General features: G+C 44.4%; 1 protein-coding gene across 3 annotated transcripts in view; it reads left to right on the forward strand.

Moving 5' to 3' along the window:
* The window catches only part of TMEM86A (transmembrane protein 86A), a 28,779-nt gene extending 15,713 nt beyond the window's left edge, over positions 1 to 13,066 (forward strand). For all 3 annotated transcript variants that reach the window (XM_032690085.1, XM_032690086.1, XM_032690083.1), the window contains exons 3-4: positions 1,678 to 1,942; positions 6,140 to 13,066. In XM_032690085.1, coding sequence (XP_032545976.1) covers positions 1,678 to 1,942; positions 6,140 to 6,567 — 693 coding nt within the window. In that variant the 3' untranslated portion in view covers positions 6,568 to 13,066. The remainder of the gene's footprint in view (positions 1 to 1,677; positions 1,943 to 6,139) is intronic.
* The last annotated feature ends 3,325 nt before the right edge of the window (positions 13,067 to 16,391 follow it).

Raw genomic sequence — 16,391 nt, forward strand, 5'->3', positions numbered from 1 at the left:
CTGATATGCTGGGGAAATTTCCATCAGATGTGAGAACAATTTTGAAGGCGCTGTCTTCTTGGGATGCCCTTTATTTATAGCCTCACTGCTTCCGAGATTGCATTCCCTTTTTAGATACTGCATGTGAAGATGCCCTCCACTGCCTCTGCCTCTGTCTTCCAGCTTCACCTGATTTGATTTGCTTGTGTCTGTAAAAGCTCTAGAATTTTTATGAGATTAGGCTTTATTACCTGAGCGCTGTAAGCACAGAATATTTCCTGTGCAGTCTTCATCTGTTCTAGGTGTTTGCACCAAGGCACATGGCATCAAAGGAAGATGGATGCTGTTTTTGTGTCATGGCAATGTCCCATGATGCAAGGAAGCAGAAATAGGGCCAAGTGATTTGGAAAAAAAAAAGACCAGTTTGACTCTGCAGAGTGAAATCAACTTTGACGCCTCTAAATTTTCCCCTGTGTCCTCCTCCAGTGCATGAGGCCTCTGTGCTTTGGCCATGAGTAAAGGGAAGTTGTTGTGATACTAAGCAACTAAGTCTTGCTTGACCAAAGATATGGGAAGGTTGAGAGTAAACCTCTGCTTGCAGAGGAGCTCTGGATGTTGCACTGCCTTAGGTGCAGGAGGAAACAGGCCTCCTGTTACACCCCAGGACATAGCTCAGTCAGGCACAGGAGGCAGTCCCTTTCCTTTGATCCTTATTTTGGCCCTCAGCTGCTCTTCAGGAGAAAATAAAATCATAGCTTTGTTTCTTGTGTGAAGTTTTCCCCACCTGCACTGAAATGCAGAATTATAACAGGAGGGCAGGTGATCACAATACATATATTATCATTGTACAGAGTGTTCTCAGCTAAATGTATGTCAAGAGCAGACAGAGTCTGTAGCTCTGTGCCCTGCCCCTGCTGTGGCTTTGTTATGGGTAGCTAAGTGCTCATGCTACATTTTTGTGTATTTACACAATAGAGCCCTGAGTCAAAACATTTCCTGCAGTATGGGTTCTGTATTATTACTGTAATGCTAGAACAAAGCAACACATGGTTGATGTTGGTATTAGTCAGCTGAGGAAATGACATCCTCACCTGCAAGGCTGATGTGACAGGTTTTGAAGTCATGTGGTGGTGCCAACAGCAGGCTCCAGGCATGAGGCTACAGGGCAGGAGAAAGAACGCCTTAGAAGAGAGGTTGTATCCTCAGGATGATCTGCTACTGGCTAAGCGTGAGGATTTGTGGAAATGGAAGGGAGGATTTGCACTTTTTCTGGTTTGTTTGCTGCTGGGATATATCTGGGGGTGGAGTATTTTCACAGCTCCAGAAAGGTGTATAAAAGGGATTAGTCTAAACATTACGTAGGTGTCAAGGAGCACCAGAGGAGTTTGACTGATGGCCTGAATGTTTTCAGTAGAACCAAATAAAGAGAAAAGGTATCTAAAACTTCCTCCAAATCCACCACCCAAACCCCATCCTGACAGCCGAGAAGTGTTTTCAGCAGAGACAATCACAAAGGTCCAGGCTGAGGATTGTGGTCAAGTTCAACCAGCAGTTCTCAGGGTAGAAACGCTGCTAGCTGACAGTATACGTGAAAGATTAGCTTTCAAAAGGAAGGAAACAGTTCTGTTATGAAGTTTATTCCACTGATGCTTCTGATGATCCTACTAATTTATCTTTTTTAATGTTTGTTTTCTTTAGGTGAAGAGCGAAGGTCCCAAACTGGTGCCCTTCTTTAAAGCCACTTGTGTCTATTTCGTCCTCTGGCTGCCAACTTCCAGCCCCTCCTGGTTCAGTGCTCTCATTAAATGTCTGCCCATCTTTTGCCTGTGGGTTTTCCTTCTGGCCCATGGAATTAACTTCTTAGTGTCACACCGGAGTGCCAGCCGCATCCTAGCGGGACTCATATTCTCGGCAGTGGGAGATGCCTTTCTCATCTGGCAAGAGCAGGGCTACTTCATTCATGGTGAGTATGTTGTCAGTCCTAAAGGGATGCCACAGTCCAGTTGTTATCCTCTTTATTTAGTAATGAGTTGCTGCGGCACATGTTTTGTTTATTCACGTACAGCTTAAGCCCCGTGCACTGGGAAGCCCTCATTCCTTGACTAAAATCCATGATGTTAGAAGAGTCACACCATGGATGAGTCTTTCTCCTGAGCTTCTCTTGAGATTAGAGAGGTAACTGGGTCAGGTTTGGTTTCCTGGCATGTGTCACAGCATCTCGGCTAGCTGGAGCTGAGAAGGTGGCGTGCTAGAATCCCTGGGGAAGAGAAGAAAACGTTTATGGTACTCCTGAGCTCCCATGAAGCTATGGGAAGTATCTACCTCCTATCTCTCTGCAGGGAGATCTGTCAGCCCTTTGTTACAAAGATCAGGGATAGGGCATATTGTGCAAAAGTCCTCAGTGAAGAGCAAGTGGAGGGGAACTTTATGTTTGATAGACAAGCCCATAGCCTGGGGGAGGTTTTTAAGTGGATGCTAGAAATGAAAGCATCAGAAATCTTGTCCTACTTGCAGGTTCATCAGTGTGAATCATGCAACCTGTTGTACAAGATATATCTGTTTTGCAAGACATGTAAATGATGGTCAATCAAGGACAAACCTTACCACAGTGGTCTGTCTTCTCTACAGAAAGATCCACATCTCTCAGAGCAAAATGAGCTTGGTTTATTTTGCTAGTTCGCAGACTGGAACATAATGATTTAGATTAATCATTTAAAGCCACATTGAACCTGCCTGCAGCAACACTCTCCATGGCCTTGGACTGTCACAAGAAATAAACAGCAGTTGAGTCCTTTGCTAAACTGACTGGTGGGCTTTCTGAAGTTTATTTAACCTGCACAGGGATCTCACATAACGTCCACCATTAACTGGCTGCCGTGACTGTCCCACTGGAAAATGTGATGAGATGAGGCAACTTTTCTGACTTGTGCTGTTGTCAGCTCTGAAAGTCAAAGGCTTATTTTTTGCCTCTCTCATGAGGTTAGTATTTAGTTTTATTCTGGGATTCCCACAAGCTCTTTCTTTATGAGAGGAAAGAGTGTGCAGTGCCAGATACGAAAGGCCAAATGCTCTGAATCTAGTTTTAATCCTGCTTCCCAAGGGCTTATCCCAATCTCATTAAAAGTTCATGTAAAAATTTTTACTGATTTTGGTAGGGGTTAGATTAGACCCTGAGGATTGAATCTATCTGGCTGAACCTTGGGCACGTTGCTGAGGAGCTTCAGCTTTCTCTTGGGGTGCCATCCCCTCTGTGCTGAGTGTTGACGTTCCCACTGATGGGCCTCCTCCTAACAAGAGTTAGGAGCAGGTTGCCTCAGGCTCAGAGCAGGTTGCCTTAGCCCGACTGGTTGTGTGTCTGTTTTGCCTCCTGGAGTTGCTTTTCGAGCTGTGGCTTGGAAAACATTTGAGGCCCAATTCTCCCCATGACCATTTTTGTATACGGACTGTTCTGCGCTTCTCCATTCCGCATAGATGGTATATGTCCAAGTTCCCTCTCCAATACAGTGCTAGAGGAAGGGTTAACCAGTCACAGCAATTCAGTATCTGGTTGATTGTTTTAATCTGCAAATAAATTGGATTATCAACCCTAGTCTCACAACTGATAAGTTCTGCTTTGTGGCTTTAGACACGTTTTTCTTCTTAAGGAGGAGGAAAAGCTCTACTGGAGCATTTTGAAAATCTCAGCCCACTGAGCTACTATCTTCCAATGAAGTGTTAATATTTGCATTTCAGCTGTAAGCAGATAAAGCACACTGATCCATTTCATCCTTCACCTTGCTTGCAAAATTTATTTTCTCCTGTTTGAAACTCACCAGGTTGTTGTTGCCAACAACTGACAATATTTAACCTTTTGACATCATCAGTTGTGGGAATTTGAAGTTTCAGGAGAGTAAGAGGAAATACTGGATAAAAATGTACTTTCTGTTCAATTTCTCTAGCTTTTAGACTGAAAAGGGTTGGAAACTGGGCTGATTTGAATAGCTTTTGAGACAACGAGTTTATAAAAGGACGTTTGTTCATTACTTTATAGGGAAGTGAGGGCCTGGGAACCTACTCCTGGCACACTTGACTTTTTTCATTTTTGCTGTTTCAGTCCACTAATAACAGGCTATTTTCTGACTAGTGTCTTAGTGCATGTAGAAGATACTTTACAATGTTATTATCCACCTCCTTAGATGGCAGGTACTTAGAAACAATTTATGCATTTGGTGAAGAAGACAGGGACTAGCAAAGAAGCCTTTTTCCCAGCCTGAGGAAACCTGGGGCAAGGAAGCGGACAGAGAGAAGGGCTGATCTGCCTGATGTGGGAGGACCAAGCTAAAGGCTGAGAAATACGAGAGAAATGCACCCCCTCCCTGTGCAGCCGTCACAGGTTTCCCCAGTTCCTGGCTTGATTTGTGGGTGTTGAATGAGTAAACCGAGGACCTGACTGCCTTGTTTGTGACCAGCCTTAATATATATCACAAAACTCCTACTGCCTTTCCAGGCCTCTGTTTTGCTGCTGTATCCTGTCCTCTCCTCCTTCTCCTCCTTGCTGCCAGATGCCTGCATGAAGGACAACACATTCTTCAGTTCCCTGTCCCAGAATACTCTGTATAATGCCACTGAAGGAAAAAACACTCATCACTCCTAGGAGGATGTATCCTTCTTCTTCTTACCATCTCCCTGGGCTCTAACCTTTCCTGCACTATAACACTATAAACAGCTCATGTCCTAAATCCCTTCTCAGTTTCCTCAGTGCTGTGCCCATGATGTGCAATAGCTCTATGAAACATCAGCTTCTGGTTGCCCTCCTTTGTGCTTCTCTTCCTTCCCCTCCACACTGTCCATGTTCTCTAGCCTCATCCTGCAGATCAGATCCCCACCAACCCCTCCCTCCTGTAGGTTCCCCTCTCATCCCATCATGGCTGAGCTTTCAGTGAATGTCCAATCTGGTCCTCTCCAAAGGCAAGGGGACACTTCCTCTTCTTTGCACTGCCTCAACACAAGAGTATTAGGACGAAACAATGTCTGCCAGCAGCAGGTTTTAGTGACTGCCCTTTACACCATGGCATCACACATTAAATGTGAACAAGTGTCCTGCTGGAGGACTTGGCTTGCCAGATCCTTTTCTCTATTTCATGCTTTAGAGCTGCATAAAAACTTCCAGCTCCACTAATAACCCTGCCAGGATAAAGTGGGACAGCCTGCAGCTGCATCATGTGTGAGCCTGGGAACCAGAGGATCCAAGGAGCTGGACTCAGTTTGGAGCCCATTATCTACAATTGTCATGACAGCTAGGAGTCAGCAGCTGTGCCAACACATTGGGACATACTGTTGTCAAATGGATTAGTGGCAAGTGAATAACAACATGTAGGCAGTACCTTCCAACACCCACATCTGGCATTTCTCAGGACTTCTCTTTGCACTTCAAAGGGAAGCCGGCATTTTATTTTCACTGATTGATTCCCTCTAAGGTTCATCTGAATCTTGAAAATAGCCATAAAATTGTTGGCAGATCACATTGATGCAGTCTCTGAAATATGCCAGCTGCTTCTTTCCAGCTTAGGCTTCTCCCAGCTATGGGCAGAGATGGAGTAGAAGCCAGATTTAGTCCCTGAGTGCCTTTGGGTTTGTGGCTAAATACGGTCAGGCTTTGTATCTGGGTTCAGAGGGATTGGTAACTTTTGTCATATTTTGTTCCTACACTGCTCTGATTCCGGCTTTCCTGTTCCACATGTGAGCTATGAGCAAAACACTTTGGATAGTTGGAGGGAGTGATCTTTGGTCTGCCTTGCTCCCACCCTTTGGCCCAAAGTAGGGGAAGAGGCACACCTGAAGAACAAGCTCAGTTCGTTCTGCAGAAGCTTAGTTCACCTGGCCCGCCAGCAGAAAGGCTTTTGTCACAGCAGAGCTGTACTTGGCTGCAGCTGTAGATGTGCTGGGGCTTTTTCTTAGGCTGGGGGCTTGGTGTTAAGGCTGATCTCCCATGCAACTATTTTTTTATTTAAATAGCTTAAGAGGTCAGTATGGTTTTCATCGATAGTGTTAAGGGTTATAACACTGCAAGAAAATCTAAGCCTGTGCTTGTTGTGGTATATTTAAAATCCAATATAGCCACATGTTTTCTTCAGCTCTTGACCGCCAGTCACTGATGATCTGTGTCAATGCCTCTTTCCAGGTCTGCTGATGTTTGCCATCACACACATCCTGTACTCTTCAGCCTTTGGCATGAAGCCTTTGGACCTCAAAGCCGGCTTGTTGATGGGCCTGGTTTCCGGTTCCTGTTATGCCTTCCTGTACTCCTACCTCTCAGGCCCGTTCACCTACCTAGTAGCTGTCTACATCGCCTTGATTGCCTTCATGGGCTGGCGGGCGGTGGCCGGCATGCAGCTGTGCAACGACCTCTGGACATGGACCAAGCTCTCTGCCTGCATCGGCGCGATGCTGTTCATGGTGTCCGATCTAACCATTGCACTTAACAAGTTCTGCTTCCCCGTGCCCTACTCGCGCTTCATCATCATGGCTACTTACTATGCAGCCCAAATGCTTATTGCACTGTCAGCTGTAGAGACCAGAGATGAAGAGGACTTCAGAAAGAGGAGCTAGGTGGAGTGCCAATAGCGTGTGAACACGTGGGTTATATCTCAGGTGCTGTAGCTGCATTCACCCCTGAGAGAGATCTCCATTTCTCTAGGCACACTGGTGATGTTGATTTTGCTTCTTTGAAGCATTACCTTTGGGAATTATTTTTTTTCAATGGCTTTCTCTGAATAAAGCTTACTTCAGTGTGGAGTCCACATCAGAAAGCTTAGACTGTCCCTGCAGTAGTTACTCATTCAACTTTTCCTTCTTGGAAGTGCTGTACTACTGCATTTTACTTGTTAGTCTTGAAACTGATGCTAAATGTCTGGGAAGTGGAGAGCTGATGGAAAGGAGGTTTAGCCATGCACTGTGTTAAAAGGCTTGCTCTCAACTGAAGGCAGACAGGCACAGATCTCTGCTGAAGTCATAGGTAAAAAATAATTTAACTGATGTTTGTCTCTGTGCATTACAAACTCAGTATGCAAACTGGAGCTATTGCCTCTGCTGAAAAGAAGACTTGGAGGGAGAGTAAAAACAGCATATCCAGATAGAAAATGAGCTTTAGAGTCAAGGGCAGCACGTGGGGCAGCACCCAGCAGAACCAGCATGACAGCAGAACCCCAGGCTGAGAGCACAGAGCAAGAGATGTGCTGACATGTAGTGCTGTGTGCTTTGATCAGGGTGATCAGTGCTTCAGGGTAGATCTGTAGGTGTAAGCCAGCATTGCCATATGTGGCAAAACTAGGAGTTTGGTGGGATTTCAGGGACATCTCGGTAGCCAGGCCAAGATGTTCCCCCTCGCCTTGTGTGTGCAGTTACACAGCACCTGCAGCCAGCAGTGACAGCTGGGATGTAATGGGCACACGAGGAACTTTGATTTTTACAGCAGAACTTTGAGCTCGTGTCTTACTAGTGTATACCCTAGTTGTCCTTAGTACAGGAGACAGGAATCCAACCTTTATGCCTTTCTTTCCCAGTGTCCTAACAAGTTGTATTCCATATACCCATTAAGCTTTATAGTACTGCTGCCTGCAGTATTTGAATCTTCATCTGAGCATTTCCTGTGGTCAAGGTCTTGATTTTGGACGTAGATTGTTATTGGGCTTTGCCAGCTGGTGGTAAACGATCATCTTTGCACCACTTCTTTTTTTTTAGAAAGCCCCTTTTCAGGAGAGCTTCCTGAAATGCACTGTCCTGTGTGTTCAAAATGCCTGGTGCTTCCTTCTTGAACTCACAGGGACACAGTGAGAATGCACAGATGGGGCTGGGAAAGCCTATTTAATTCTGAAACAAATTCTTTGGTTGGTTTGTCTGCCCATCTGTTTAAGCAAGATTATTTCTGACTTCAGACTTTCTTAAAAAGATGTAGGAAGAGGTTGCCTTGATTTTTAATCCAAGTTCATTTGTGATCATATGTACATTTTTTCCTCTTATTTAGGATACGTATCAGCAAGCTCTGTTTCTATATGAAACTATATTACTATCTTGAATGTGCTTCTTCCTTCTGTCCATCCTCAGGCCACTCCCTTGAGCTGAGGTGCTTCCCCAGTGGCTTGTTTTAAGACACAAGTGTACTCAGGTGTGCAGAGGAAGCTTGCTGAGCGTTCCTGCCCCTCTTCAAACTGCTGCCAAACAGGGACAACCAGAACAGACTGCACAACTTGAATCCATTGAATCCTCAACAGCCCTTTGCACATGCCCACAGGGGCAGAGGGAGCAAGAGGGGCAGCCATCCAGACCAGCCTTGTGGGCTGAGAAATCATCACGGTCTCCATACCTAGCATGCTCGGACCATTCCAAGCAAAAGCCTGGCACTGAGTCCATAGCCCAGTCTGCAGAAGAGGAATTCATCTTTGCGAGGAGTCTGGCAAGTTCAGCGGCAGCTGAGGAACCCCTACCAGCCCTGCTGGCTTTCCCCTTGGTGCTGAGAGGTGCTGAGTGGGTCTCCTGCTCCTCGCCGGCCTCCCATGGTGTGTCTGGGTGGGGAATAGGCATTGCCTCCTTCTGACTCCTGCATCAGTGCAAATGCAGCCAGTATTACAAAAATCTAGGTTAACTATCCTGACCCCGTGGAGGCATCTGCTGCTTTTCAGACAGAGATCAGAAAGGTCAGCTGCATTATTGAGAGGGAAAGCATGGTAGGTAGCACAGCCCCGTGTAATCCCTTCCCTTTAATGCTGTTGTGTAATACTGTCAGTATTCATTCACTGATGCACTGGGGCCTGCCTGGAGTAAACAGCTAAGGGAATTTAGAGCCATAACCACCTTCATTCATCAGCATTGCTTGTCTCCTGGCCACAGACTGAACCCTGCAGTGTAGCTCTCTGCAGATGTCACCTGCTGTTACTCCGCTTGGCTGTTTGCAAATCTCTTCCTGCAACAGACTGACCCAGCTAAGAGGAAATCTAAGCATTTGGGGTGAACCCCACCATCCTCCCAGCATATGAGCAAACAGCACATCGGTCTGGCACACTCAGTCCTTAGCTGGCAGTTCTTCAGAGGAGGCCCCTGCATCCTGAGCTTCCCTTTGCTTGGAGGGAAATGCATGTGTGATAAAATAAGCTCTGTTTAAAGGTCTTAGTTTTGATTCTCTCTTTCTTCCTCTCTAGAAATGAGTAGTCCTCAACTTCCTGAAGACAGCTGAGTTGCTTTTCTCTGTGCTTTTTCATCTTGCTTTGCTGTCTTACTCAACCATCAGCCACTGGATAGTTGCAGAAAAGAGTCTTTAAGTGTTATTAGGAGGCCTCTCCTCTCCACTGGCCATCAGAGGTGCAGTTTCTAGTGACAGAGATCTCTGGGTGGGACAGCAGAAACGTACAGCCCAAGTGGGCTGTTGTTCCCTTGCTGTCCCCTCACCTGGAGTGACCTGGATGGGACACATTCTGGCCAGTCACACTGGCTCTGTCCCAGTGCTGCAACAGCTTCAGCCTTCCCAGGAACACGAGGCAGAGCCCTCAACATACAAAGAAGGAGAGTCCTGGCTGGCTTGGTGGTTTGTCAGCAAAGGCTCTCAATCTTCAAAATCTCTCTCCCACTTTGCATTCCTCCTTCTAATCCATATTACTTGAATGAGACCATCTGCTGGGAAGGGACCAGCTGCTGTGGATGGTGATTTGACACAATTTTGAGATTCCTAAACCTTGAGAAACACTAAGCAGTTGCTTGGTAGTCTGTTAAATACCTTTTCTTGGTATTAAAACTGTTTCCTCGACCCCAGTGAGGTCTATCTCCACTTTGAAATGGAGCAAACAAAATGGGAATGATGTGACTGTCTGTGGCACTGCCTTTGTGGACCTTCCCGTTGTCTCTTCGAAACGTAAATCTGTGAGGTTTGATCCATTCTTGTCCTTGTAAGGGGTACATTCTTTGAGAAGCACCCAGTCTTTGGCCCAGGCAATGAAGCATCCCAAGTGGTGTAGTGTGCCTGGCCCCAGCAGTAGCAGCTCCTTTCCTTGCTAAGTACAGAGGCTTTCTTTTCACACTGTTGTATCCAAACACCCCTCTGCAATTCCTGTCTGTGGTCACTTCAGGTTACACACGTGATCCGATTGCTTGCACTCACTTTCCTTTCTGTAGTTACCACCCTCTTGGAGATCCTTTTGCTCCTTATTTGGCCGTATAAAGACCTGACAGGTTCATTTCAGCCTTTTTCTGTAGACAGATCCTTGCACAGAACTCCTAGTGTAGAAGTCAAAGACTTGCAGTGGTAATTGCAACTGGTTTTTAAATGCTAGTGATGCTTCTGGGCTGTGCCAGGCATACTGATGTCAGCAGGGTGATGCTCACGTAGAAATTGCAGGCCAAGAAGAACAAAGCCAGAGGATTTTAATAGCTTTACTCCTACTCTACCAAGGAAATGGTATTTATACTGAATACCTGGGTTATTACTCCTTCATATTGAGGCAACTGTAAGACTGATTGGTTTAAGAATTACTCTAACATGTCCTTTATGTAGATTGCTGAAAGTTTCCTGTTGTAATCAGTGTAGGTAATTTATATATTTTTACACAAATATATAAAATTCCCAGGACTAACTTTGCAGAATTTTTAGTGGCTCTTCAAGGTTTTCCAGTCCCATAGTTTGACACCAACACCTGTACGTTTTCAGCTTGCTATCATGGTAATTCTGGGAGCTGTTCTGGAAGAAGCAGATCAAAGCAAACAGCAACTGTAAAGCTCAGTGGCAGGTGCCTCTTTCCTTTTTTTGGTTTCTGGATACAGACAGGCGCTCTTTTAGGCAGAGGTATCATAACTGTGTTCTTGGAAGAAGATGGGAAGTTGCTGACTTCTCTTGACAGAAGTCCTCATGGGTAATTCTCCTACCTTTTATCCATGCTCGCTCCTTTTGTGGCCTTGGGTAAGTCACATTTTCTGTGGTCAGGTCCTCATCTGGTGTAAAAAGGCAAAAGCATATGAGGGCCAGTGCTATGCCAAGTTACTACAGCAGGGGACCAGGCCCTCACCCCATTTCTAAAATAGGGTTATTAGCACTTACCTACCTCACAAGGATGCTGTGAGGATTAATAGTCATACAGCACTTTGAAGATGTAAAGTGCTATATAAGTCCCAAGTATTATCCAACTTTAGTGTTAAAAATGCTTTTAGGGATCTTCAGGACTTCTCTTAAAGCATGGAATTGTGACTACCTTTTTGACTTGCATCAGATGCAAATGCAAAATATTTATTCATACTGGTTAACAGGATGGGCTCAGCTGCACTTGAACACTGAGGAAGGTTTAGCTTAAAAATCTGAACTCTAATTTCATTTTTGCAAATGCTTTTTAGTTCTTCTAAAAGCCTCAACCAAATTCTTAGATGTGAACCTTGTATCCAAATCTCACAGTCTGGTCTTATTCCTGATTGTTAACTAGAATAAATCTAATCCAGCCAAAACACAGGGTGCTCACAGTCTGCTATGGCTGTTGAAAAGACTGGAACAGAAAATGAAGTCGTCCTGTTCAACCTTCACTCTGCAGAAGGTCAGCTAGGTTTCATGGGACAAACTGCAAAGGGGTGTTTAATTTCTATGATTGTAGGTTTTACTGGCTTTAAAATCATCAGAGAGAGAAGGCCTTGAGGGAATCAATAAGCTCGGCACATCCTTCTTGAATTACTTTCTTTTCACCTGAATCAAAGAAATAGCAGGTTTTGTAGCAAAGGATGTGCTTGTACCACTAGTCCTACAGCCTGGAAAAAAAACTGATCTAGAAATATGGCTCTGAACCATCACCATGTTCTCAGCTAGGATAAAAAATGCCACTGTTCACTGATTTCAAATCTGGACCACAACTAGAAACTACTTAGTTCTAGTAGCACTAACTGCTGTACAAACACAAATGAAGGCCAGGAATTACACACTAAGGAACATGAGCTGTGTACATGTGAAATGGACCATAATTTTGAAGCAGCTGCAGTTAAATCTTATCTTAATATGAACTCAGAAGCAAACACAATGCAAATTTTTATGGTTTCTTTAAAATATGTGGTGGGTTTTAGTTTTCTTAGTTTGGAGAAAATTTTCTTAATGTTATTTTATTTTTGCTCTTATTGTAAAGAATAAAAACATACAACTCTAGATAGACTACAAATGAAAAAAAGGTGGCCAGTTGGCAGGAATGCCAAAACTTCTGTGGTTTGTATTGTTTCTGTGGTGACACTATGCTGCTGTAGGATGAGCTACTGGAATTGTGTGATGGCTCAACAGTGAGGCTGAAGCACAGGGCCAGATGGGTGCAGGGGCTGAGCCACCAAGACTGCAGTGGGAGCATGACTGGGCCAATGTGGGTCAGTCAAAATACAGAGCATCAGGAAATAAAAGACAATATTTCCTGACAGAAGAAAAACAAGAAACCAAAACCAGCCTGTTGGGCGATGGTTCTGATTCACTACAAACATACTTATCTGGACCTTGCTGGTGCGGGCTCCTGCTGGACCAAGCCTTGTTCCTAATTCACCTGGGGAGGCTTGCTCCATGTCTATGGTGCTGGCACGGTCAGGCCAGCAGAACTTGACCCTTTGTTAAATAAAACTCAAAAACTAGAAAACAGCAACAAAACCAATAACAAGAACAAAAAAACAAACAAACAAAAACAAACCCACAAAAAACAAGGAAGGAAAAAGCAAATGCCATTGGGTGAGTGGGAGTTCTGCCTGGCTGAGAATGCAGAGTGGCTGGTCTGTCCTGAACACTAATCTCCATGTCTTGGACCCATTCAAGCCTCTTGCTTCAGCCTCTCTCCCACACACTCCAGGCAGAGTGCACTGAAAGATGTGACTGAAGCAGCTGCTCTCCTTTGGGGAGTCAAGCATTTGCCATGTCTGAAAGTCTTTAGCACTTACTTTCTTTACTGTGATTGTAAAGGTCACCACATACAGTACAGCCACTTGATCTGGGATCTTTTCTTAACACATTTTTATGCCGATTTTACTGTTTTAATTCTTTGTTTGGAATGTATTTTTTCTCATTTCTTCTATGTGTAACAGCAATTAAAATTATTAATTTACTGGGTATTTTTACTGTGCAGATACAATGCCTCGTTGCTCATCTTCTGTTCCTGTTTCAGCACAGAGTATGAGGCCAAAAGAACCTCTGTGGTGGGCAGTTTTGTGCCACTGTTATACCCACCAGCATATGTTATGCTGGATCTACTCAGCATCCCACTGAAACCCTGTCACAGTCAGCTGCAGTATTCCTGTCTGGGGAACCCTAAAACACAGCCACATGCACCCCACAGAGCACATCCATGGCAAACTGACCAGGCACCACCATGACGACGGCACCTGGCTCGTGTTACGCCATGTCCTGTGTGCCCTGGGATGCAAAGCCCTGAAGCAATCCTGCCCCTTGCTGCTCTAGCCAGTCCCACATACAATGGCCATTTGTCCACAATTCTGGGGAGAGAGCATCTTGCTGCACAGGATTGCTCTGGGAAGGCTCTTTTCTGCCAAGAAGTCTCAGACAAATGGCCAAATCTCCCTCCCTGCCCTGCCCCAGAAAAATTTCCGGGAGGAAGAAAGTAGGGTAGTCTGCACATTTTATTCTGGTTGGGGATCTGATGCCAGATTCTTCAGCTGTTTGATGCAGTGGCACAGATATTTTGTATCATTAATCCTGAACTAGGCCATCTGTCACCAGTAGAACAGGTTTCAAGGATTTATAGCACAGAAACACAGTGTGTGTAACTGCTCCCAGTAAGTTAAATGGATCTGCTTGCAGGCTTAATGGAGACTCCTTAATACTCCCCTTCTGAAGTGGAGTGATTCCTGATATGAGAATTAATCAGTACCAGGCAGAAATACTACCAAATTATTTTCAAAGCAGCCTAAAGGTGTCAACAGCAGGCAAAAGCAGGTGAGTCTTTCCTCTTTCTTTAATTTGATCTTTCACAACTGCTTTCAAGAACTTAGGGGCCTGCTGGGAGGAGCATCCTGTTTCCTCATACCTCCTTCCTAGCTCCAGATGGAACAAAAGTGACAAAATACTCTCAGACTGAGTGTATGTCTGTGGCTGGCCACTGCTATGCTTTTATTCCACAATTGGCTCCTGGAAGATTTCAGTCTAAATTAAAAGAACCAGCACCAATGTATATATCTATCTATCTATCTATCTATCTATCTATCTATATATATATATATATATATATTTGTATTAATCTACCTGTCAGTCTGCTGATTGTTCAGTGGTTCAGATATTCTAGTCCTGGCCACCAGCAGTGAAGTTCCTGGACCTTCTGTGGCCAGCTCTTCCACAGAGTGACTCCCTCATTTGCAAAGCTGTGTTTACTTTCTCAGTATTGCGAGGATTCACGTACTTCAGATTTATGGCTTACTCTTTGTTTGTATACAGTCTGACATAAGGAAGCTGAAAACATCATGGAGGTCTTGCTGGGCTATCTGGGGACATGGAGACAGAAGCCAAGTCTCCTCTTGAACTATAAAGCAGGACTGTCACTGACCAGCGTGGAAGCAAACATGTATAGAAGAGAGAACTGCAATCTTTGGCTCCTTCTATTACCATTAAAATACATTAGCAGATGGTGTTAGAAATATCACATTTAACATGCACCCCGCGGTCTAAAACCATTTAGAGGGAAGGAAGATAGAAACATGGGAAGTGTCCCTGCTGAGCAGAAACCCCACTCCACCACCTGGTTTAACTGACCATTACAGAAGCCAAGGACAGCTGTGTTTTGAGCCACATGAAGACAAACTACACAGCCACAGCAATGCTGTTCTGCATGCTGGACTAGGCACAGCTAGTTCCACTAATTAGCTCTTGTGTTTTGACTTCTGCAAACTTCCTGTTGCTGTGTCCATCTTTTTCTTAAGGAAAAGAAAATTGCCATAATTAATGCAATCAACCCTATGTTTTGAGAGCAAGTTTCACAAAGTTATGAATTAAAAGCTTTCTAAAAATTTTAAATCTTATAAAGCTCTGTAAGGCTTTCCACTGTGTAAAGGAAAAAGTTGTCTGGTCACAGTTTTCATAGGAAGTGACAGTTCAAATTCAGGGAGTTCTCATTTTCACTCCTATTTCCCCTTGTTCAGTTCAGCACTACTATGAATAATTTGCTTTGGGTCTAACAGGCTTTGTGTTCTCTGCAACCTGCCACCTCCCAGCTTCAGGAAAATTATATTAACCCCTTCTTAGCTCCAACAGCAGCAAAGATGCTGCTGTGTTTCATAGAAGTGGTGCAATGCCCTATTTGTTTTTGCAAATATTAAGAAAGAGGCTAAAACTGAAAAACATGAATAAGCAGAAGAATGCGAGTGTCCTTCCTTAAAGGAGAGAAACAGAAGAATACATATGTATTGGGTTTTGGCCGTGTGGGGGCTGCAGGGGTGGCTTCTGTGAGAATCTGCAAGAAGCTTCTTCCCCTGTGCCCAGCAGAGCCAATGGGTCCAAGATGGACCTGCTGCTGGTCAAGGCTGAGCCCAACAACAATGGTGGCAGCACCTCTGTGTTGACACATCTAAGAAGGGGAAAAAGAAACTGTGCAACAGCAATTGCAGCTGAAGAGAGGTGTGAGAACGTGTTAGAGCAGAGGAAGGAGGTGCAAAAACAACATGTGATGAACTGACCATAGCTCGCATTCCCTGTCCACCTGAGCCACTGGGAGAAGGAGGTAAAGAATTCTGGAATAAAGTTAAACCCAGGAAGAAGGGAAGGGTGGGAGGAAGGTATTTTAAGATTTAGTTTTTATTTCTCATTAACCTACTCTGATTTGATTATAAATTAAATAAATTAAATTTCCTCAAGTTGGATGTGTTTTGCCTGTAACAGTAATTAGTGAATGATCTCCCTGTCCTTATCTTGCCCCGCTAGCCTTTTGCTAAATTTTCTCTCTCCTGTTTGGCTGTAGAGGGTAGGGATAGAGTGTCTGTCACACATGGTGTCCAGCCAGGGTCAACCCACCACAACAGAATAAGAGGAATTGAGACAGAAGTTTAACCTCCACGGAATCAGCATAGAAACCAGCAACTCCTACAGTGCTATTCAAATCAGCAGATTTGCTCAGCCCTTAAGATTCCTCCTTACTTCTTTCCCTTAGAATAACCTGTCATCAGGTAAATATCATTGAAAGAATTCCTAAAGAAAGTCTTTCAAGTCTTGCTCTGAAGGGGATTCTGGCCTAATAAAGAGGGCTTGCTTTTACATGAGGCATGATGCCCTCCAGCCTACAGTGTCTGACTCCAGGCAGTAACTACCTCTCTAAGCAGTAACTACCACTCTTCCAGGACTAAAAATCAAGAATATAGTTCCTGAGAGCTAAAATAAACCTGCAATTAAGCTCAATTTGATGTAAATGCCTTATCTGCTAAAGTAGTTTTACAGTCTCTTATTCTGA

The sequence above is a fragment of the Chiroxiphia lanceolata genome, chromosome 6, assembly GCF_009829145.1.
Source record: "Chiroxiphia lanceolata isolate bChiLan1 chromosome 6, bChiLan1.pri, whole genome shotgun sequence".
In the NCBI taxonomy this organism is placed as follows: domain Eukaryota; kingdom Metazoa; phylum Chordata; class Aves; order Passeriformes; family Pipridae; genus Chiroxiphia; species Chiroxiphia lanceolata.